The 12,721-nt window shown below is 46.0% G+C and overlaps 1 protein-coding gene and 1 pseudogene across 1 annotated transcript in view; one reads left to right on the top strand and one right to left on the bottom strand.

Moving 5' to 3' along the window:
- LOC146194108 (protein RCC2 homolog) overlaps positions 1–9,916 on the top strand; it is a 64,877-nt gene extending 54,961 nt beyond the window's left edge. Inside the window, exon 6 of the mRNA XM_084597250.1 lies at positions 9,195–9,916. Within this exon, the coding sequence (XP_084453376.1) occupies positions 9,195–9,547 (353 nt within the window). The 3' untranslated portion in view covers positions 9,548–9,916. The remainder of the gene's footprint in view (positions 1–9,194) is intronic.
- LOC146194109 (uncharacterized) lies at positions 6,194–7,150 on the bottom strand (annotated as a pseudogene).
- Positions 9,917–12,721: the final 2,805 nt, after the last annotated feature.

Genomic DNA, 12,721 nt, shown 5'->3' with positions numbered 1-12,721 from the left:
AAAACAAACATTCCGTGTGAGTGCAGGTTTCTTTTGTGAAAAGGAAAAATTTGCCTTCGAAATCAGTTGTTTTGCACTGATGAACCTTGGTAGCATTTGGGATTCCATTTAATCAACACAACTGAAGTTTGATGCTGTTCTGTCATTCATTCATTTATTAATTCTGTCAGCCACCGTAAGGGGCTGCAGTGGAAAATACAAAACGAATCTCAATTGCAAAATGAGCAACACATACCAAGACTCAATCAAAAATCGTCTCTGTTACAAACAAAACAAAAATTCATCACACAGAAATCAGAACAGCCATCTTACACAACAGCAATGTGATCGCCCTGTGCTAGTGGCATCGATGAAATTTTATAAATGGCATATAAATTCACATAATGAGGAAGATCGAACAGCAGAATCTGGAAGAGAGTACCAGTCCTTACAAGTTTTCGGAAAATAACTAAACTTGAAGCAATTATTTCTTATAGCCGGCAACGGGATGAACTTACTATGACGATGCCTTGATGTCCATTAGTTTTGGTCTTAAGGGGGGACACTGGTCTTAAAACTATTTTCGTTATTTACCAATCAAAATTGATGAAACTTGGTGGGTTTGTGTAGTTTTTTGTGCAGATTTGAAAACTGCAATTTATTCGTTTGTGATCCAATTATTTCATGAGATAGATACACCAATTAGTCTAATTCTTACAAGAACAATTACAAAATGACCACTGAAGAAAAACTTCAGATAAACAAATTGCTGGACACTAGAAAGAATGAGGAAATACAAAATGAATCTCAATAGCAAAATGAGCAACACATACCAAGAATCAATCAAGAATCCATTAGTTTTGGTCTTGAAGTAATCTGATTTATTTATTTTTAGATAATTATTGATAATGAGGTAAAGAGCATACCTGGTTTCATACCTCGTTCTGCTTTCTAGCATTGGTAGTTGGGCGGCAGAGGTGTGTTGAAGAATGATTACGGTGGTATTTATTACATATTAACCTAGCAGCGAGGCACTGAATCCTATCTAGCTTGTGAGGATCCCATACTACTTTAGCATATTCGATAACTGGGGTTTTGTAATGCAGGCACTTTACATCCAGAGTAGCACTGTGCATAGTGCGTCGCAGGCACCATAGTGTTTTAAAAGATTTGGAAATGACATTTTTAGTTTGGGTATTCCATCGTAGGTCTGATGTAAAAGTTATGCCTAGGTATTTATACTGATGGACTCTTTCGAGCATGTAACCATTATTTGATAATTGAAATTAAGGACATTTTTTTTTTCTGGTTACTGACATGAACACAGACTTTTTTTAAGTTTAACTCCATCTGCCAGTCGTTACACTATTTGACTATACTTCACAGGTTTAAATTTAATTTATTCTGATCATCAATCATATTTGCGTTACTGACTGTACATCACACAGTCGTCAGCGAAAAGTCTTATTGGAACATCAGTGCTACTTTGCAAATCATTAATGAAGGTGAGAAAAAGGCCTAAGACTAGAAGCAACAGGAAGAATGCTGGATTGACCATCTCTAACATACGCGGAAAACCATTGTGTGAGTATTTGATTTTTTAAAAGACCGCATTAACCTTATCCATGTTTAAGCAACAGCACAAAAGGACAGAGACGAGTGGAAGGAGGTACACAACGATGGCGCTGACCTCATGTAGCTCCTTCCACTCGTCTCTGTCCTTTTGCGCTGTTGCTTAAACATGGATGATCACCAACTAGCCCAAACCTCCATTCTTCTACAGTGCATTAACCTTATATAACAATTTTTGACGCGAAACTTTATCAAATACTTTCGCAAAGTCAAGGTATATAATGTCTGTTTGACCACGTGAATTTATTGTTTCTGCGAGGCCATGAACTATTTTTATCTGTTGGGTAGTTGTGGACAGCCCTTTTCGGAAGCCATGCTGGCGATAATGCAGGATATCATGCTGGTCGAGGTAGCCGAGCAGGTGTTTAGATATGATGTGATCAAGCAACTTCGAAACTGTACTAGTGAGTGATAATTGCTAACACAATTATTTCCGCTTTTATGGACTGGTGTAACTTTTGCTTGCAGTCAGGTGGGAAGCATCCGCTAGTAAAAGAAGACTGAAAAATTTTGGTCAAGTATTTAGATACCCGTTCAACGTACCTATATAAAGACTCGTTAGGGATACGATTTGGACCTTGGCTCTTCTTGATGTCAATTTGTAATAGCAGATTTAGAACACCTTGCTCATCAATTTGTAAGTCAGTACTAATAGGATGCCTTTCAGTTTCAGCATTAAAAGGAGACAGTACACCATTATCATGTATGTAAACAGATGAAAAATAAAAATTACAATCTTTGGCACGTTTATGGGCATTCTCCTCGGTCTCGGCAGGGTGCAGAATCTTTGACGGATATATATAGCGCCAAAATTTACTTGGCTACCCATGAAGAAATTTCGCGAGGGTCACATTGTAGAATCTGTCTTTTGAGCCTAACTCTTTTGCTACCACGGGAAAAGGGGCAGTATTTACTAGGTGGAAGGAAATATTTTTTGGCCACTAGACACTAATGCCTTATTTACATTGTTTGGTATCAAAGTGTAGCTAAAAGAATGTTCTATTCAATAACATAAACATTACATATATATAAGGGAAATTAGTGAAAAAAGATGTTTACAATTTAAAAATTTGTACAGTGAGGACATCATTTTTATTGAAAAAAGAGCAAAACTTTAAAAATACCAAGCATGGAAAAATTTGAAGATATACATTCTGTAGCTAATTATGTCATAAAAGGATGACACAATTTTCAAAGGGTATTGCCGAAAACTGTTCTTTCAGCAAAAAGAAAGTTAGTGCCACCAGCTTCGACTCCCTTGTTTCATTTAGGAAAAAAAACTGCACATGTTTCACAGCTGCTGGTAAGAAATGATGTCCGTATGACGTTGTGACCTTGAAAACAAATAATACAGCTGTGAGCACATGCTCCGCCGCTCATAACTATTTATTAGTAATCTAAATATGCGCTGCACATAGAGCCGACACACCCGCTGGCTGTTCCGGCTTGATTTTGATGCATCCTCCTCATGGGTGCTTAAATCTGATGTGTCCACATCTTCTTCTGGCTCGCCACTGCTGTCTGCATCCACAAAACCAGCTCCTGAAGTGCTCGATTGATGAGAAACGTGATCTCTTCTAGAAGCGTCCGCGCCTATGACAACGTCATGCTCGAAGCGCTCGCTTAGCAATCCGAAACTGCGCCGGGAGAAGCACCGAAAAGCAAAAAACCAACGAAGCATTTTGGATCACGTCGTTTGTTTTCTACTTTCTAACCTAGATGGCACTAGGTGCCCGCAAACTGCTCGCGCATGCGAGAATTTGAACCGTCGATCAGATTGATTCATTTGAATAGGCGCAGTAGCGAAAGAGTTAAGAAATCTCTTTAAATCCTGGCTCATGCGGCGAATACACAGTTTATTTTCGGGGTTTGGGTTGAGTGAGGAAGCCTTACGTTTACGTTTAATTCTTTGTTTGAAATGAAGAATGTCTCTAGTTATCCAGGGACTCCTTTTATTGGTGCTCTTAAATTTCTTAGGAACAGATTGATAAAGGCATCATTCTGATAATTCCGAAAAGAATTCCTATAGTTGGTCAGTACTACATCAGAGTCATACAGCTGCACAAAATCTTCATGTGAATAATCGAGTCAGCCAATCACAGCAGCATCATCAGCGTCATGAAAATTAAAGAAACGTTTTTTGGACAAAGTACCTGTGGAATCTGGTGATGCCTTTAAGGACAACAAAACCATCTTATGATTGTACAGTCCATCCAAGATTTCACATTCGCAGAGAGAAGTTTGTGTACGTTCAGAAACAAAAATCAAATCCAGCATACCGTATTTACTCGAATCTAACGCGCACCTTTTTTCCGATATATCGTGTCCAAAAATTGGGTGCGCGCTAGAATCGAGTACGACCCTAAATCTCCAATATCATATCGCCATCGGCATTTCAAAATGGCCGCCTGGTATGCACTTCGAGCCTACTAGCTGGTCTAGCTGTCTATGCCTAGCTGCAGTAGCGTCCTTCGTGTGCTCTGGTACATGTGCTTTGGTTAGCCTACCCGTTTTCTGCGATTGACCGACCAGTATGGACGTGCCGAAGATTCGTCGAGTTCATCATGATGCCGCATTTAAACGGAAAGTCATCGTGTGTGCAGAGACGGACGGAAATCGGGCCGCATCACGCGCATTCGGAGTTCCGGAAACATGCGTGCGGGACTGGCGCAAGCAGAAGGAAAAGATTTTCGGCAGCAAGGCTACACGAAAAGGTTTCAGTGGACCGAAGCGGGGCCGGTTCACCGAAATAGAAGAGCGGCTCGCAGAATATGTTCTAGAGCAGCGAGCGGCGCAGCGGCCAGTGACGACGGACCTGCTCAAAGTCCAGGCGATGCAGCTAGCCCTACAAACAGGGCTAACGCGGAGCGACTTTAAAGCGAGCAGGTGCTGGCTGTCTAATTTTATGAAGAGAAAAGGCTTTTCTCTTCGAAGGCGGACAGGGATATGCCAGAAGTTGCCTGAAGAGTACGAAGAAAAGCTGCACAGTTTTCAGCGGTTCGTTCTAAGTTTGCGCCGCAAGTACGGCTACCACCTCGGCCAGATTGGAAATGCCGATCAGACACCGCTGTACTTTGACATGCCTGCCACCACAACCGTTGAAAAGAAGGGGGCGAAGCAAGTGCGCGTGTTGTCTTCCGGCCACGAAAAAACACGCGTCACCGCAATGCTTTGTTGCACCGCGGATGGACACAAGCTGCCCCCATATCTCATATTCAGGCGCAAGACGCTCCCGAAAGGAATCGTGTTTCCGAGTGGCGTGATTGTGCGCGCCAATGAAAAAGGTTGGATGACAACGGACTTGGTCGCCGACTGGATCGATAACGTCTGGCGCAAGAGACCCGGCGGCAGTTTGGGCCTGCGTGCGATGCTTGTGCTCGACGCTTTCAAGTGCCATCTCGACCAACGCATCAAGGACAAGCTCGCTGCGTGCAACACCGACCTTGTCGTGATACCAGGTGGCATGACATCGCAGCTCCAGCCGCTCGATGTTTTGCTTGAACAAGCCAGTGAAAGATAGGATTCGGGCGCTGTACACCGAATGGCTTGTGAGTGGCTGCCATGAATTCACTCCCAGCAACAGAATGAAGCGTGTCTCGCTGCAAGAGTTCACTGGATGGGCGAAAGATGCGTGGTGCACGATACCGTCTGCCATGGTCATCAAGGCCTTTAAAAAATGTGGCATATCGAATGTCATGGACGGCACTGAGGATGAGATGCTTTGGTCCGTCAGCAGTGACAAGGAGTTGTCTGACAGCGACGACGAGTGAACCTTGTGCCGGCATAGTGACAATCTTGGCAAGATAAGCAGTTTCCTTTTGTGTGTGTGTTTTTTAGTGCACCGAGATTAAATCTTTGCTTTTCCAAACGAGACAAAGTTGTATTGCTGTATGCAAGCGTTAGGTGCGCGGTACTCTTTTTCGCGGAGAACGAGTGCGCGTTACAATCGGAGCTTTTTTTTTTTTTCGGGGGTGGGGGTCACGAAAAACGGGTGCGCGTTACAATCGAGGGCGCGTTAGATTCGAGTAAATACGGTAGATGATGTTGTAGGACATGTCCTTGTGTAATCAGATACAACTTGAACTAAATTATGACTAAAAGCCAGATCAAGTAACTGCTCAAAACTAAGCAATTCTCATGTTCCAGGTAATTTCAGACACCAGTCAATGCCGTGTAGGTTAAAATCTCCCTGTAATAACGTCCTGTAATAACGTAGATTTACCAAAACATCTACCGGAGAATTTGGGGCCCTGTAAACACCCCCAATGAAGACTGTTTGTTTATCTAGTTTTATCTTGACCCATAGCTCTTCTACGCCATTTACATCTGGAAGTACAGAAAATGCTATGTGTCTGATAATTAATGCAACTCCCCCCACCTCTGTCTTTTCGGTCCTTTCTATTTTATAGTCAGGAGGAGTAACTTCAGTGTTGAGTATATCTCTGTGCAGCCACGTTTCGGTGACTACTATTATGTCCGGTTCATTTTCTATGATTATGCTTTCTAACTCAACAGGTTTATTTAATATGCTTCTGGCATTAACATTTATGACTTTGAATGGTTTTGATCCCGTGTTCCTGCGTCAATCACTACTCCCAGAAGAGGTATGACATTTTTACCTTTGTTTCGTAGTTTTGCCCAGGCGTAAAGGATTTTGTTCACCTTCATCTTATTGAATACCATCTAAACCTTGGCCTCGTTTTTCCTTTCGCCTACAGTGGAATTTCAGAGGTTTTTCCGTATATCATGCACTCTTTTAGAATAGTCCTCTGAAATGCTTATTTGCCCTACTTCAAGCTTGTAGCAGTTATTCATAATCTTAGTTTTTTCCCTAAAATCACCAATCCTAAGGATAACTGGGCGATGCTTTCCCGGCGACCAAGACGGTGTATTCTCTCAATAGTACTTAGCCTCTCTCAGAGTTTTGTCTCAAAAACTTGGTCGTTTGCTTTTCTCAGTAATGTTTCTTCGTTTTCATTTTCTTCTTCCAGTATACCTCTTACAATCAGGTTGTTATGCCGGAACTGATTTTTCAAGCCATCAAGTTGTTTAGCTAGTGCAGCGATTTCCGCCTGACAATCACTCATAGTAGTCTCAATATTAAATAGCCTTATTTCCTCTAGGACCACGAGCTTCGCTTTTGCATTTTCACTATGCCTGCCTCAGACAATGTTTGTTTTTCTTGAATTACTGTAACTGGCCAATATTTCTTTTGAGAATTTCGTTTAGGATAGCTTCTGAAACAAGCCCTCTACATCCCCTGAAGCAGCATGCATGCCAGTGTCAGTCAAGCAGTACTTGTGGACACGGCAGCACAACTAGACAGAGGCTACGAAAACAGTATCTTTTTGCACTCGCAAACAAAGGAACTTGAGGTGACATCATCACGGCAGGGCCGCCACTGATGAACGTTGGTCGGGGCAACAGATTTATTGCCGGCTGGCTCCGTGACGTATGTCGGTGGTGAGACGTAGCTGCGCTCATTGAAGGTGCGCAGAGGACGTTTTCCACCAGGCGATGATCAGCCATACTTGGTGCACGGCGATAAATCCAGGAAGCTCCCACAGCGTTTCGTTGATCGCAGCTGGGGAATCAGATTTCTGTTGTTCGATGGCTTGTATAACCGTCGGTGTGTTGGAGACTAGGATCACTGCACTTGAGGTGACATCTTCACGGTAGGGCTGCCGTGTCCACTCTCCTTAACACCCTTTTTGCACGACTGGCTTCACCGTTGCTATGCTTAACCAAGGTTAGCGAGCATAAAACGCAAGTTGTGGTTCGCTGTTAAACAGGCCACTGTCGTTCTTTGCTACGGCAACCATTACCAATTAGGTACAGTAAGCAAAATGCATGATGCAATGATTGGCAGAACGAGTTTGCATTTCTTTATAATTTATACGCTTTCTATTGCATAACATTATGGCATAATTTATAACATCTAGCATGCCCTGTGGCTCACGCGGCAACAGCGCAGAAGCATCGTCGAAGGCAGCATTGCTTTGATGGTTGCGCTGGCTGTGCCTCCCGCATTCATGCCGTCCATGGACCCCTTACGCTAGCGTAAAAAAATCATGCTAAGATTTGGTGTTCTAAATAATAAGCCCAGGGATAAAGGAATATCTAAAGTGGACATTTATTGAGGGTCACTGACCTGTACCAAGGTGCTGGTAAGAGCGATAACTGCGATAGAAGCAAGTTTCTTTTTACAGCTGTGTAGCAGCAGCCGCCAGTGCGTCGCAACTCATCAGATCTTTTTGTACATATTAGCTCCTCTGCAAAGGCGCCGCCATAATTAATCATATCTTCATTTCATTGTGAGACAAGTAGGCCGCTTCCTACAGTGCTGCTCAATCCCAAAGCGTCGTCTGCAGTGGTGCCGATATGAAACAGTATAGCCTAGCGACGACCCCAGCCATTTTAATAAGGTTGCAGCATCTGGCGCTGCAGGCATTTCGAACTTGCCTGATTTCCTGATACGGCTGAAGCCGGACCATTTTCAGTGTTTATTTTAACAAAACAATGCTGCAAAGGGGACAGGTGGCAGCTCTTAGTGTACAAAAGTTTTATAAGGCCAATTCTCGAATATTTTTCGGCTGTATGGAATTCATATACAAAAAAAAAATTAACAAACTCTAAAATATTCAGAAAAATATTAGCTAGATTTGTGTATGGCTCGTACAGCTGGCAAACCTCAGCAACAGCACTTGTGAAAAAGGCTGTTAGATTCTCTGCAAGTATGACGCTTTCACGAATGACTCAGATGCATGCATCTTATTTATTACAAAAGCCTTGGTATAGACAAGAATCTTTATATCGAACCAGTTACTCGGCAAACCACATTCAGAAACCATAAAAGAAAAATTGAAAGAATATGCCTGCAAAACCGATACCTTTGAGAACTCCTTCTTGCCCAGAACAGTTAGAAATTAAACTTCCTTCTGAAACTGCGAAATGCCAGCCTACCGAGTCCTTTGTAAGCAATTTGAAACAAGATTCTTAGTCGCTTGGCACAAAGTGTTTGATCATGTAACGGTTTGTGTATGGCTGTTTCACATACCTGCTTTCATTTTCTTTCAATTTATGCTTATTCGTCGCATTTTCTGTTGGAGAGTGTGTGCATGAGTCGGCTGTCGGTGCAAATCGGCTGATTATGTCTGTGTATCCTTTTCTTTTGTACTGCATGTCCCACTTCTGCCTAAGGCCTCCTTCAAGGCTGGCAATAACTATGAAATAAATAAACTGTGATCTTGTTAGGCCCGCCAAGGTTGCATTGTGTGACACATTGCCTAAGGCCAGCACAGCACGAGCCTAGGTCCTGCCGGGATCTCCTCTTTCTCTGGAGGTGCACATCGTGTTGAGAGATGCGGCCAGAATCCAAACATGCTGTCAGAAAAAAGTTGGTTTCAAGTGTGGTTCGTGATGGATGCGTTGCATCAGTTTTATAATTCATGATGTCGGGGATATACGTGTAGGCTTGCCTAGAATGTAGATTTAGCACCCACGTTTTGGCGAGTGCCCCTGCAGCCTGGCGCAGTAGTAACTTGAGCTTCTCAGATGCTTAGATTGTGGCTGCCACCGTGCAGGTGTGCTCTATTTCTGGGGCATGAACAACCATGGTGGCGAGGCGACCATGTACCCCAAGCCCATCCAAGACCTGACCGGCTGGCACGTGCGGGGCATTGGCTGCTCCAACAAGAGCATTGTGGTGCTGGCTGACGAAAGTGTCATCTCCTGGGGGCCACATCCCACCTACGGCGAGCTAGGCTATGGCGAGGGGCGCCAGAAGTCATCCACAACACCCCAGGAGGTGCGCCTGCTCGAGGGCATCCACATGCATGCCGTGGCCTGTGGACTGGGCCACTCTGTGTTTATTGCCCGCGACGACACCGAAGAAGAACGGGCCCGCATCCGCCGCCTGCCCGAGTTCCAACCATGAGCCAGCCTCTGTGCATACACATACGTGCATCATGTACCCCTGCTGGCACCCAACACGATCAGCGGCCAATCAGCTTCACTCAAATACTCCACTGGGAAGTGCGTGTGTGCATGGGAGCACTCCTTGAACTCCAGTTGTGAGCAATAAGGCTGCCCTTGTGTGGAAGGTTCGGTTTGTGTGAGAATCTCCTGCCATTCCCCCCCCCCCCACTTTATTTGTGAGCTGTACAGTTTTAGCCATACATGTTGGCATAAGCCACATCTTGATAAGCAGTGATTGGCCACTCATCATGTCTGTGCAACATGACCTCATTGTATGATCTCAGGACAATAGATTTTATGTTTTGATAATAAAACAAAGGTTTCCAAAGTGCATCAGTGGCTCCCTTTAATTCCTGCCCACAGGGTCCGTGGTAGGGCACATTGCCTGTTTTAGTGTGCAGTGCATGCTCAGGCCATATCTCTCTTTTTAAGGGGAGAAGCAGGGAAAAAAAATTGATTTTTGAAAAGCACGCTTTTCGGAAGCTACAACATTGTTTCTATGTTGTCCTGAAATATTTCAACCAAAAAACAAACTCTAAGCACTCTAAACAAATATTTTGTCGGTGCTGGCAACGAGATATCCACCCCAATCCGCGAAAAAGCAACCAAGTTCACGGCGTGACTGCTCGTCTTTCCCGCCACGGAGCGCCGCCATTTTGGTATCATTGAAAAGCCCGACTCTTTGTTCCTTCCCTTCCTTCTCTGCCAGCTGGCAAGTGGACAAAAAAAGAAAATCCGAAGTACGGCAGCATGAAGCAGCCAATGAATGCTCCGCCCCGATTGGCTCTGCTTCCTCAAGTCGTCTCATCATTGGCTGATGCCACGGCATAATGGCAGCTAGTGCAGGAAGCGTCTGCTTTGCCCGCCGCTGGAAAGCAATTCCTTTTCTTTTGTTTCGACCACGTGCAATGGATCATCGCACATTCAAAAAGCACTTCTGGACAAAGCATGACTACGGGAAGCAAAAATTCAAGCCTGTCGCAGCAAGGAAGAAGCGGCGATTATCAGCAGGTGGCTCTGCCGAGCCGAGCATCCGTTGAGAATTAGCGGAGTATGCACCCAATGTGCTGTGCGACCTTGTGCCGAGTCGGACATCAGCCAGCGATTGTGAGAAAACCCAAGATCTTTCTCTGTCGAGGCACGGTTGCAGTTATTTCACCGGTGGCAATCCACATGCCAATGACAATCGCCACGCATGAGCGTATTGCCTCACGCGGACGTGCCACTGCAAGTTCGTCAAATCGCACACCAGCCAGTGAATATGAGACAGGCCACGATCTGTCGCGCCGCGGGTGCAATGTTACTTTGTCACTGGGGATCGACACGCCAGTGAGTGTCGCCGTACATGAGCGTCCCGTCGACAGTCACTGCTGCGCAACTGCCGAGCAGCAGAGACACGTTTCCACGGTGTGTCTCATCTCCAAGGTGTCCCCACAACTGACAACCGTGAGTGAAGGCAATCCTATGCCATCGACAAGTTACAGCACTCGCGGGCGCACACTCGCTTCCGGACACGCCGGCGGCTGGGTCATCGACGAGTTACGGCGCTCGCGGGTGTACGCTCGCCTCTTCGGACTCGCTGCCGGCCGATTATCACAGGGCCAAATATTCACCCAGCGAACGTCGCACTATTAAAGTGCACCTCAGAACACAATTTGTGTCCGCAGAAATGGCAAAGTGTATCGCTTTTCAGCAACAGAGTGCAAGTGCTGACTCACAAGAAGATAAGAAGAGTAGCCCATCTCTTGAAAGGGCTAAGAAATCGCGTGCCAGTTTGGAACTTTCATGCTTGTTTTCTAGAAACTTCATATTGCCACCTAGCGTTGCCAGGTGGCGCATAACTGAGTGAAGGACGACGAAGTGTCGCTTGCGGGTTTTGCGTCTGTGCTGCTCACCGCTGTTGTATCGGAGCTAACCCTATTCTTGATATCCTCAATCACCTTGTACGTGACATTCTGGTGGAGGTGCTGGGTAAGATCACCTATGCAAGAGTCTCCATCTGAAAGACGTCGCGCCAGCCCTGTGCCATTGGACACCCCCGTGCATCGCTCCAGTCGACGGCTCCAGGGACTGTCTCCGGAGTTTCAGCCATCACCCGCCGCCATGACATCTGGTGCTTCTGCTCAGCAGGTAACGGCCGTCGCAGCGGCCTGTAACTACACCTTGCAGGCCCCTCGAGTACCAAAGTCTTTCCATGGTGACCTCTTTGAGGATGTGGAAGACTGGTTCTTTCAGTTCGAACGTGTCGCTGCTTTTAACCAGTGGGACGATACTGCCAAACTAAGGAACGTCTACTTCAGCCTTGAGGATGGCGCCCGGATCTGGTTCGAGAACCGAGAGCAAATGTTAACATCGTGGCGGGAATTCCGTCGTCTACTGCTCGAGGCCTACACTAGCGCGGATCGTCGCGAACATGCAGAACGTGCCATTCGCTCTCGCATCCAGATGCCGAATGAGAGTGTCCAAGCGTACGTCGAGGACATGACGCGCCTCTTCAGGCGAGCCGATCCCGCCATGTCCGAGGACAAAAAGGTCAGGCACTTGATGCAGGGTTTGAAAGAGCAACTGTTCGCAGGCCTTGTGCGCAACCCACCCTCGACCGTAAACGGATTCCTTGCGGAGGCCGCCACAATGGAGAGGGTACTACAACAACGTGCTGCGGCTTATTACCGACCTCTCCATACTGGCACAACTGCAGTCATTTGCATCTTCCGAGCGGCATCCTGATGCTTTGCGTGAACTAATTCGCAGTGTCGTGCGCGAAGAACTGAGAAAATTCTGGAATCCCCTGCAGCAATCGCCAGCTTCCGTTTCTGCTATAGTGCAGGAGGAGGTACGACAGGCGCTCAAGAGCCCTCTTTCGCCTATAGTTACGAGCCCGCCTTTGCTGTCGGGGACCGAAAATCGTCCCACATATGCGGAAGTCCTACAGAGTCAGGCTCCCCCTCCACCGCCACCCATTCCCGCGCCGTCTACAGTTCCGCTGCCCTCGGTGCAACCAGTGCAGTACTTCAACGAACGTCCCCTGCCCCGACGCAAAGCCGACATTTGGCGCGCGCCTGACCGCCGTCCACTCTGCTTCCACTGCGGTGAACCAGGCCATCTCTACCGGGATTGTCCTTATCGACGCCTC

This window comes from Amblyomma maculatum, chromosome 3, assembly GCF_055883805.1.
Source record: "Amblyomma maculatum isolate TAMU_Amacu chromosome 3, ASM5588380v1, whole genome shotgun sequence".
NCBI classification, from domain to species: domain Eukaryota; kingdom Metazoa; phylum Arthropoda; class Arachnida; order Ixodida; family Ixodidae; genus Amblyomma; species Amblyomma maculatum.
The sequence above is the reverse complement of the archived record's forward strand: the minus strand, read 5'-3'. Positions and strand labels throughout refer to the sequence as shown.